Source organism: Atractosteus spatula, chromosome 5, assembly GCF_055471065.1.
Source record: "Atractosteus spatula isolate fAtrSpa1 chromosome 5, fAtrSpa1.hap1, whole genome shotgun sequence".
NCBI lineage: Eukaryota > Metazoa > Chordata > Actinopteri > Semionotiformes > Lepisosteidae > Atractosteus > Atractosteus spatula.
Window position 1 is genome coordinate 29,941,759 of NC_142710.1, and position 11,860 is coordinate 29,953,618.

Sequence of the window (11,860 nt, forward strand, 5' to 3'; positions counted from 1 at the left end):
ATGCTCTTTAAGAAATGGAACTCAAGAACAGTTAAAAGCAGCTACATTTTTTGCAGTATGCATCATTTTTGTGTTGTGTAAAACAGAATATTGTGTTGACTCAATAATAACATTTAAACTACATTCTAAATTTACAGGTGTGACAAATGTCTTTTTTACTGGTATAGTTAAGTGCAAAATGAATTTTCTCCTGCTCAGACAAGCTGCAAATTAAAAAAATCACAAATATCATAATTAGCATCACACACTTTTGATGGTTCATAAGAGACACGTTTATTGCCCGAGTACAGTTTCATTTTTAAGTAGTCAGACCTCTCTATATGTATTAATGTTAATGAAAATGGGTTGAAAAAAATTAAAATGCAGGGAAAGCAGATGAGATGTAATATCTTGTGGTGCCACAGCTTGCTGATAGCCCCTCACCCAAGGAATGTTCTGATCACAGCAGTGAAGCACTCTTGCATCATGTGCCAGTATAACACAAAGAATTACTGACAACACCAGGCTCTTGAAATACACTCACACCTGTCCCTGTGTGAGGAAAAAGATCTCAAAGCCAAGCCGCATGCTCGAGTACACAAACATAACACCAGCAAAGATGAAACTACCACAATATCACAAATGTAAAAAAAAAATGTTTGAGAAAAAGTTTGAGTTGTATTTTTACAGCTTATAAGCAGTAAAAATCATACAAGCACAGTTATCATAAACTAATGGTTACTTCTGAGCCTAGACCTAGAGTTTTGACCATATTACCTGAGGATTCATGCACACCGTGTCTGTTCAATTAATAACCATCACAACATTTTAACTAACCTTATTGAAAAATTGGAAAAAAAAATAACCATAAGATGTGGAAAAGGTGTGAATACTAGCAAGGAGAAACCCCATCAATTTTTAATTACACGACCTACAAACTGCCACTGATAAGAACACAATTCCCGTCCATGGTTTGGAAAGGATTTACACAAACGGATAACTCAGAATCATAGCATGCTTGTCATAGGACCATAAACACAGCCTACAGCACCGGCAGAAAGAGAAAGTCTCTTTACAAAGAACACACACTCTACCAAGATTCTGGCCAGTTATGTCTGGTTATTTCTTGTTAGCAATGCAGCAAATGTGTGCAAAATAACTGGAAGACAAGGAACCACCTACCTGGTGGGCAGACACAGCTGTGGGGCACCTCTCGAGCTTCACGTACCCTGGGCAAGTGGGCAGCCAGTTTCTGGGGGGTAAACAGGAACAGCTGGTTTACAGAAATGCATTTTATGGTGATAAAACATGAAACAGTGGACAGCACTAGTATAGTTAGGATTTTCTTTAGGTCAACGTGACTTTTTTTCCATCCGATTTGAAATTTTTAAAACTAAAATTTATCTTGAGGTAAATGAAGGAGGGGTTGATACTTGGTTTGTGATTTTTTTTATTAGATTTTTTGTTTCAAAGCTAAAAAAAATTCTGTAGAAAATAACAGTGGAATGCAGAAGGGCATGGAAAGAATGTGCAGTCCCTAAAACAACTGACCTAAAAAGCAGTTATGGAACTTAGTTTGCAGTTAGTTTTTCACCATTTACATTTGGAAGGTATTATGATTATACATAATATCTGCCCAGCTGGAGAATGTTTTATATACAACTCTAGCAAAGAGACAGCTCTAACTCTTTAAAGCACTCTGTATAACAGATAAGTCCATTTACAGATTGTAAAAAAAGCAAACAGTTAAAAGTAGAGGATTTGTCAATTTCATGATTCGTTGAAACAACTTTGGAATAACAATAGTGCACATAACTACGTCTGTATAAGAGTGTTTACCTATTAAAAAAATAAATATTTTATGACTTTAATTCAAGACAAACATTTTTAAAAATTGCACAAGAACACAATGCATTTAAGTAAAAGTGTTGCTGAGAGTTCACTGCTGTTGTTATTAGGCAAGTGAAATGTTCATGGAGTCAAACATTTATTTCCCCAAAAACAGTCATTCAGACTCAGGGATGAAACAGCGAGGATTCAGAGGTCAAACGATGGGATGCCCTCTGGAAACAGAGGCAGGGGGCTGTGCTGGACTATTTGAATTGTTGTCACATCTGTTAATATTTCAAAGATGGATAGATACTGTACAGTAAATACACCTGTTCGTGATATTTGTATTTAAACTGGCTTTGTGGCTTTCCTCACAAAGTAACATTTATTCAGACTCAATAGCTGCTGGTTAATTAGTAGGTAGCAAAGTACTGCTATCATGAAATGATGACAGGCACAGGCACTGACAGACTTCTTAGATGATGTAAATGGCCGAGTACAAGTGCAGCAGCTGAGGCAGCCTTTTTCTGGGGAAACATTCTCCGCCTCTATGCCTCCCTCTTTAATAGTAATCCGATGCTTTCGGCTTTGATCTGGTTTTAAAGTTCTATTTTAAAAGGATGACAAAACATTTTACAATCTCAAAGTAAGATTAAAAGTAACCGCATTTGCTTCTAGATGCCTATCAAATTTGATCCCCCTTCTTCTTCCTGCCTTCTGTAGCTTGCATACGAGACTAAAGCGCTTTCTGACACAGACCTATACAATACCCCTATACACAATACCCCTAAAATTATTTAAGCAAATTAGAACAATCATGACATTGATCCATTACAGTAGAAATCCAGCTATTGTATGAAATCAGAAGAAAACAGAGAATAATATAGAAAAGTTTTTAATAAATACTTTCAAGTTTTTTAAAGTCAACAATTTTAGTGAATACATTTTTAATTTATTTTGCATTTTTTATTGCAGGGTGGTGCTCTTAATTGATAAGTTCAATTTAAAAATCCTTCACTGGAATTAAAGTTAAACATGTTCATAAATTAAACCTTTAGATTTTAGAAACAAACATGTCCACAGACCATATTTTTAGGATGAAGCAAACACCTTTCCATTGCAGAGGATTTAAAGCTAAAATTCCTGCATTTGACTGGCAACAGTTGCTTGTTTTCCTGATTCTGAAGTGTCTCCTTCCATTTGTAATGTTTAAGTGAACAGGTTTCTTTAACCCTCATGGGGACAATGACTATAATTAGGCACTATATTTATGCCGCAGTGAACATACACAAAGCTTATCCCATGAAAGGAAATATTTTAAGAATGCTGCTTAAATAGGACTTGTATTAAATGTGCACCAAAAAAGAGATTTAAATGTATTAAAGTCATCCAACAGTGTACCTTTTCTAAGCAAATTTAAAATGATAATATATCACATGCTTGCTTCAATCAACAACCAGCATTTCGCCACTTTCTCTGGTGAACACATTTGCTAGCACCAAGTCCAAAGAATGTTCAGAGTAAGAAGATCTTTTGCCAATCATCTGTTTGATTCAGTGCACACAGGCAGAACACGCAGTGCCATACTGTAAGTGTTGTGGTGGTATAGCAAAGATGGAAGAAAATAATGAATAGAAATAACTTCTGTAATTTGTGATCTGGGCCATTCCAATTATTTATATGGACATCACTTCACTTTCCAACAAAAAATGTCTCCAATAGCCCAGTGTTTAAAAGGTGTACTGCTAGCAAGCACGGATAGATTATTATAAATAATGGCAACCAATAAACAGCCTAGTTGGAAAATTAGTTGTATACCAATTATATGGGTGCATTGTAATGTTACCACACAAATTCAAATGTTTGAATTATGCAACTAACAACCGTGACTTACAGAAAATTTTAGATGTTCAAGGTATTTATATACTTAAGTAATGGCTGAGACCACACTAGGGTGTATAATTCATATGCAATCTTGCATACATAACTGTATGCTTTAACGTTTCTTTCAAATTCACCAATGCAGCTGGGCCATGATAAAATACCATTTTCAATTAAACTGAAATATCATACAGCATGGTGCTTGTCCAGGGTTGACTAAGAAAGAAATATCAGGTTAAACGATTTTGAATGACACATGCTTTCCACAATGACCACCATGCTCAATACGAACAGACAGACATCAGGACAGTGAAGATGAACACTGTACGCAAGTATGCTGTTGTGTAGCAGAGTCAGTCACGTTTTCTAATGTGAACTAAAAGTAAAACTATCTTTGTCAAGAAAAACGTATTATGCATAGAAGAACAAAACTAATAGATTTGCAATTAAATGAAAATATGAACATTCTAAGTACTACTGCTTTAATTTACATAAACTTTCTAAACAAGTGCTTCTCTCCACTCATTACTTTGGGGTAATTTCAGCACTCTTCTAAAATAAAATAAAAACGAAGTTACTTTCAGGGCATGAAATATCAGAATAAATCAAAATGGATATACATGTGAAGTCAAAGATACTGTTTCATTCAGGAATAGCCCTACAGGTCTCATACAGTTATTTAAGTCATTATTTGGTGCCTGATCCAAAGCAAATAATTTGAGATATTAGAATGCTTTTTGGCTGTCATTAGTGAAAAAAAACAAAGCCAAAATTTTTACTAATTCACTGTGCCTAAAGTTATTACAGCAGTCACGGAAAAAGAGAAGTAACTATTTTTTTCATATTCAGTAATGTCCTTAACATATTGTATTGGTCAACTGAGGAAATGAAGTTTCCATGAAGAAAACTGAGTTATGTCTTTCAAAGATTGCAACATACAAGACTAAATTAACTAATATAAAACTCCATATATTTTTGCATTGGTACCAACCCAAATAAGAGCATAGCCTTTTTCAAGGTCCCTAAGATAGCCACAGAACTAGTACACCGATGTAAAACCTTTGCTGAGGACAAACCATGAAATCTTCCTTAAGACAGTAGATGATGAGTCTTCAGATTAAAGTTGCCTCCTCGGTATACACGAAACGACAATGCTTTGCATTACAGTCACAGTTTACTGGCTGCAGCAAAGAATGATGTCTGCGACAAAAAGTACAATGAAATAGTACATATACAAAAACAGTAGTAGTAGACACCCGAAGACTGGTCCACAGCCGAAATGTTGTTTCTTTTCTTCTCTTTTCACCATGGAATAAACCTTTACTTGTTCCTTTGCATATACAAAAATAGTTACAATGAAAAAGTGCAAGGCAATAAAAATATTAGAAATAACTGTAACTCAAAGGTTTATCAGAAATATTTTATGAGGCATATTACAATGAACTGTACTAAGATGCAATGCAGGAAACACTGGCACACGTCCCAGAATATGTTTTAATAACCCTTTCTTATAAACATACAAAGCATTGTAATCTTCCTGCTTAGATAGTTCAGTGTTCCTAGAAATGTGACATTAATATACATAGAATATGGGGAAAAGAATGGCTTCTTCACAGAGGTTTAACACTTACAGTATGTAGTCTATGCACTAATTGTGACAAGTTAGGAATACTCAGACATACAGAAACCATGAATTATAGTTCGCACCGTCCTGTTCTGAGAGCAGTTATACTTGTGGCATGGCTTTCTTTTCAAATAACCATCATCGGTAAAGAGAAGGCTTTTCTGTATGGGGAACCAAGATATTTACAGTATTAAGTCAGGAGTCTATCCTGGACGAATAATACAATCCACACTCCTCTCTTTCTGTCTACTATCTGTTCTTTTCCAAACTGGATACATTGACCTTTCAGTTTTTTTAATGGATTTTTATTTCATAACAATTAACCTTTTGAAGCTCAGCAAAAGCTATGTATCAATTTCTTTTTGAATCCCTTGAAGTAGTCCATTTGTGTGGCCGAGCATGTATAATTTCTTTAAAGAGAGTTTAGTACAGACCAACAAAAAAAACTCATTAGCTTTAACAATTAGACCTTTTTAAGAAGGAAATGCAGTTGTGTTGCCCTCCACTGTCACTTAATGTATGAAATCACTTCATTACTGCAGTTTGGGTTTCAAAGTCTTTTTAAAGTAACTGCTCGTCCTAAAAAAAGTTGTTTGTGCCTGAACATAAGAAAATGTCTCACTGTAGTTAAATTATTGAAAGGAACAAAGCACAAAAAGAAACAAAAAGGTTTGAAATGTTGTGACATATTTACATGTGCATACAGTATATAGGTGCACACATATGAGGAGACTGAGACAGAATACAGAACAGCAATGTTCTGACAATACTGCTGCACAGTACTGCTAATGAAACTAACCAGCTAACGTAGCTCCTTCTGTTATTACAGCACATAAAATAATAATAGGACAATAATATAAACAAATCTAAACAGATGGATGAATCACAGGTTCCTGCAGCTAATGCCAAGTAAAAAACTTTTTTGTTTAATGGGTCCAAGTCATACTAATTACCAAATGTTGTCTTTAATGTTTAATAGCTGTCAAAAGGACAAAATCCACAAGCCACAAACACCCAATTTCAAATACCTCTGCATTTTGAATTTCAACAAAAAAGGTGTGTAGGTGTGTTTTCACTATGTTAAAAATATTGCTTCTGTAACTTACAACCTGTGTCTTACTTGCAATCCTATCCCAAATTACGGTTTCTGTAAAATAGACTCAGTATACTGTATATAGCTTATTGGATAAAAAAAATGCCTGAGACATTTAGTGGCAAAAGCAAGCTGTTTTTGTTTCCAAATATAAGAATAAAGATAAAAATCCTTAAAGCCAGGGTCAGTATACTTCATTTCTGAAACAATCTGTCTGACTGCTATCAGCGTATTTTTTTCTTTCATTTTAATACATATTTAAGAATTAAAAAACCTTTAACATTATGTCCCTATTTTCAATTGTAATTATGTACAAATATATATTCAATATATAAATTTTATATGAAACTTGATTGTGACTGCACATATTATACTGAAAATCTTAAATCATGTGCTAAATCTTATAAAGTTGTATACTTGTTTTTTTGTGTGTAATGTCCTAAACCTGTCTCTTTCAGACTCAGGCTTTTGAAAATGTTATCTTTACCCAAGACGTGTTGACCATTAGCTGGAGGTTTCAGATACTGAATCCAGGGCAAATGTGACCCTGAATTAATTTATTTGAATTGATGGACATGGAAACAAAGTATAAACTATCAGGCTGCACTACAATATATCTCTGTCAGTACCACAGATGTAAATTGGCCTATATTTGGACCCAATCCATTATTATCCTAAACATTACAGTTCCCATTAACTTTTAAGGCAGCATTTAGTGAAGAATTTATAACATCTGACATGATACAAAATGGCCCTCCTGGGCACTCTATTCTGTACTTCTAATACTATCCCCCTATTTCTATTTCATTTATTCTACTGCTACGACATAAGTTATTTTACATTCTTTTCCCCTGTTCCTTAGAAATATCTGTCTCCAGTTATCAAGTCCAGAAATACATCATCTTTGTTTCAGTCAAGCTAAACAGTTTTCCATTTTACGCTGGTTATACAGAAAATTGCCCATGAAAACGCACATGATTTTTTTTTTCCTCTGAAGCAGCCTGATTGAGAGTCTCACAATAGCTCTACTATAAATATCTAATGCCCACTATTAAGGAAAGCCACATGTCAGCATACATACCTATTACATTTGACTGAAATAAGGAAAATTGGGGCACATTTGTCTCAGGAATACTTAAAAGAATGAATCACAAAGATGAGCCTATAGAAAGACTAAACAGAATTCCACATGGCCGTCATCCTTCCTCAACAAGGCACAATTAAGACAGTTTAGGGATACAATACATTTTGTTAATCTTTTAGAAGAACAAATGGCTCAGCTTCTTCCAAGTATTAAGTATAGTAAGAATGCAGCCTACCGTACTGGGCTACCAGTGAAACACTAGAATTCAAATGAGAGGAAGGAGGTGTGTATAGGAAATCTGATCTTAGTAAGACATGATACCCCACATGATTTCCTTATAGGGATCCAATATCCTATTTCTAGTCTGGGATACAGCCTAATCTAAGTAAACATTTCCTCCAGGAAATGAAAAACAGTTTTATTCCTTTATTACTTTTTCTGTTGTGCTTAGAGATGGTGTGTGTGGTGGTGGGGGGTTCCCCTTAGTTTTCATAAATACATGGTCAATATATTGAACAACTTCATAATGAGTAACCTGAAAATGGGTAAAGCCATAAAGTTTAAAACTACAAATGTTAACAGTGCGACCCTTTTCACAGTCAGCCTGTACAGATGATAGTCGTGATCAAATTGCCTAATATACTTCAGTAAAACTCAAACTTTTCAAATCACATAACATTTTGTTGTAGGAGGTGCAAATAAGCTGGTAAGTGTATGACAAATAGTTGTTAGATTCCACCCTGTGCTTACACAGTTTGGCCATTCATGAGTGAAGAACATACTCCCTGCTCCACCTGAGCTCCCAGCGTAGCGAGGTGCTGGTGAATGATGGCCAAGTCGGAGCTGGACTTCAGTGGTGGGCCAAGTGGGCCCCCACCTACAGTACATGAAGTGAAGTGAAGCACTAAGTAACTGTAATTACTTGCAACCATACAGTCGCTGTTTATAAAGTAGTTATAAAAGAAATATAGGAATTCAGTTAATAACCATGTGGTTAATCATTACTGAAGACATACTACATCGATTTTACACTGTGTTCCTGTTATCTTTGAAAACCACAGGCTATAAAGGATTTATACATTAATCTGCATCTCCTATCTGAAAGTGTTAGCTACAAATAAGTTAAGTTACATTCCACTACGTTTTCCATCAATCGATGATCATTTTCAGTTTTAACCAACATTAAATCTTATATCGTATCAACAAGAAAGAAGGTTTCTGATTACAAAAACAAATGCTTCAGTTTGTCTCAAAAGCTTCGTGCACATAAAAAAGACCTTCTCATTACGTTGAGCAGATATTGACCAGAAGAACCTTTATCCTGTCATAAAATACCTGAAAGCTTGTTCCACTATTACTTAACGGAGCCTTAAATATCACAAAAGAAATCATTTACACAAACCTTTTGGGGGCCTACAGAGTATTTAATTAATCAGATTAAACAAAACAATTCGTAGCATTTTTGTCAAGAAAGCACAAATGTCAGGGCCTATGCGGAGGTTTATACACATTCAAAATTTCCACAGAAATATATCGAATATAGGGAGTTCCCTCAAATAACAAAGCAAAGGAAAATAAGAGGTTAGTTACACCTAAATGTTAAAGGCAATAAAATCTGTAATGCAAAAATGCATATTAATTGTCCTCAACAACAGAGCTTCGCCTTCATTTGTCAATCATTGCTTAAGGGTGTTACATAGTGAGCTTTATATATGACACAGGTGGTATAATCAATTCAGTGTCCACTAGCCTTCTTTCATCTTCTCGTCTTTATTATGCGGCGGATCAAAAATAATACTGTCCCCAAACTAAATTCGGTAACGGCAAAAGTTTTAAGTGCTCATCTTTACTTCATATAAAAGCCCAGTCGGCAGCATTTTGGATTAAAACAGGGCTACCGTGTGAATTTCATGATTGTGTGAGGGGATTATAAAAAATAATGGTAGTAGCTTCAGTTAAATTTTAAATGGACTGTGTGAGAATTTCCTACTTGCTCGAAAAGTGTGAAGGAGAAACTAAACGAATAAATACACCGTGTTAGTTTAAGCACAACCACACCCAACCTTCAATTATGCAAATTCTTCTTGCAGGTGAAATTACTGTTTATACAAGATGTGATAATGGCTTGCCCAGTATTTGTAAACGTGCCCACAATCAGCATAAACACAAGACCTGAAGTATAAAGGGTGTCTGCTCTAATTAAAATCTAATTAAAAGCCACCCTTGGCACAAAACAGAAAAACTAGATTAAATGTATACAGCATAAAATTGTACTTACCTTTTGCTCTTCTGACTCAACTGCATGTATACGTAATATAGTAAAGGCTTTTATTTTGTCACTTTCAACTTCACTTTCAACCCCGAAGAATTAAAAATAAAATAACAGTTTTATAACTGAACTGAAAACTTAAGATATTGCGGGTGTTCTTAAAACTTCCATGAATTGCGGCAAGAAAAATAAACTAATACTTTATTTCGGAATGCCTTCAAACAGATGTTACTAGCAGAAAACCTGCTATTAAAGGTGCTAATTAGAAAAGTCCCTCGTGTGAATGTCGGGCAGCCGAGCCATGTGAAAAAAACAGTGTAGCAACACAGCACGTTTTTTTAAGTAAGAAAGTGTAACTGTATTATGTAAATGACCTAAAACGTAACTTTTAAAACATTTTGCATTTACAGCACCTATTGCTTCAGAAAAACTTCTCTGTAATTGAAATGCATATAGGATCGCTTACCTCTTCTAAAATCTGATCGAGTCTGCCTAACGTAACTGGTTCCATTTGGTCGAGTGAGATCCAGGCAGAGACATGCGTCTCTCTTTCCTTTTCCAGATTTAAAACCCTTGCCTGCAGCTCCGAAGTCCTCAGGTAAGCCAAAATGCAAACTCCCAGGGACAGCAACGACAGAGCGCTGCAGACGGCTACCGCAGACAGGTCTTTGCAATTCCTCAAGGACCGCTTTTTGTAAGGATGCTCTTTGCATGACCTCCCCGCGCTAGGCGGAGGAGATACTTGCCAGTTCTGATCATCTTCCATCTTTCCGAATTCAAAATTAAATGCAGATCCTCCACGAATTTCCAGCACTCATGAGGAGATAAACCGAGAAAAAAAGCTATTTATTCTCTAAACTTATAATACGTTTAGTTAAGGGTCTGTTAAAAGAAGCAACTGTTGCTTCTTCCACTTTGTTATCCTAAAATGAGCATTTAAAACAACTTGTTCTCTGCTTATTCACTTAAATTTGCCGGCAAAAAGGAGCTGCTAAGTTGAAGAATGACGACTGTGATTTCCCATTTGGTGACACGTTCAGATCAGTGCTCCAGCAGTACCGTAGCGAACTGGCAAAAGTCTTCGAGCTATCTGTGCTAGGTCACTTTCCAGCTCCTGTGCTTGATGAAACCCGACACATTAGCCTTCGCTGTAGAGTTCGCAGCCACGGGCTTTTTGCTCAACTACGGGAGAAGGCTCCTCCTTTTCATTTATTTAGGCAAAACATCGGGGCGGGATTCGTGTTTTAGCTGCTCCCCTTCTTTGATCAGACACTCGTGGGGGATATTTTTAGGTGCGGGAGCCAAGATCTAAACTGGACACTGTTGTAACCCCTTCAGCGCCACTATCCAAAAGAGCTACTGTTCAATACTGATATTTGCAACAGAAGTGTATACGCGGTTTTTCACAGTTACGGTTAATATCGGCGACGGTGGCTATTACACATGATTTTCATGTTTTGAAAATGAATATAATGCGTTCTTATAGTTCTCATTGTTATTGTGGATAATAAGATGCCGAGTGAGTGGATGTCGTCAGGTTGAACTTTTCATTCTTGGTTCAGATGAAGATTGCTGCTTTGTAAGTGGGGTAAATTTGACGAGACGTTCCAGACTTTTGAAGGTACAGGAAATGGTGAAAACACTTTGAAAACATGCGTTTAAAAGATGAAGGAACACTTGTTAAAGTTGACTGTAAAAGCGCTGCTTTAGTAATTAAGAATTATTTTTCTGTTTTAAGCCGTGTACGTCACTGTATTTTCGTTTGAAAACATCGAATTTGCATTTTAAGACAAATGTTAGGAGACAGTTTAGTGGAAGCTTGTTTTTCATTCTGGACTTTGTGATTGAAATGATTAAATGTCAATGCAAGAAATCTCAACCATGTACAAAGGTACGTTAAATGTTTTTTAAAGATAATATGCTTAAGTACGCCAGTAAAAAGGCTGCAAATGCAAGTTACAAGTTAAGGTGCTCTAAATTAATTTGTAGTTATAAAGACAGCTGCTTGTGTCGGAGTTGAGTGGGTTAAACTCGATTTTTCTTGCTTAAAAAATAGAGATATTCTAAGTACAACATACAAATTTGCAATATACAAAGCAA

At 35.6% G+C, this 11,860-nt stretch overlaps 1 protein-coding gene across 1 annotated transcript in view; it reads right to left on the minus strand.

Annotated features, from left to right (window-relative positions):
* LOC148834914 (collagen alpha-1(XXV) chain-like) overlaps positions 1–10,889 on the minus strand; it is a 57,881-nt gene extending 46,992 nt beyond the window's left edge. The window contains exons 1-2 of the mRNA XM_088915782.1: positions 10,227–10,889; positions 1,162–1,231 (exon numbers count right to left, since the gene is read on the minus strand). Of these exons, the coding sequence (XP_088771908.1) occupies positions 1,162–1,231; positions 10,227–10,526 (370 nt within the window). The 5' untranslated portion in view covers positions 10,527–10,889. The remainder of the gene's footprint in view (positions 1–1,161; positions 1,232–10,226) is intronic.
* Positions 10,890–11,860: the final 971 nt, after the last annotated feature.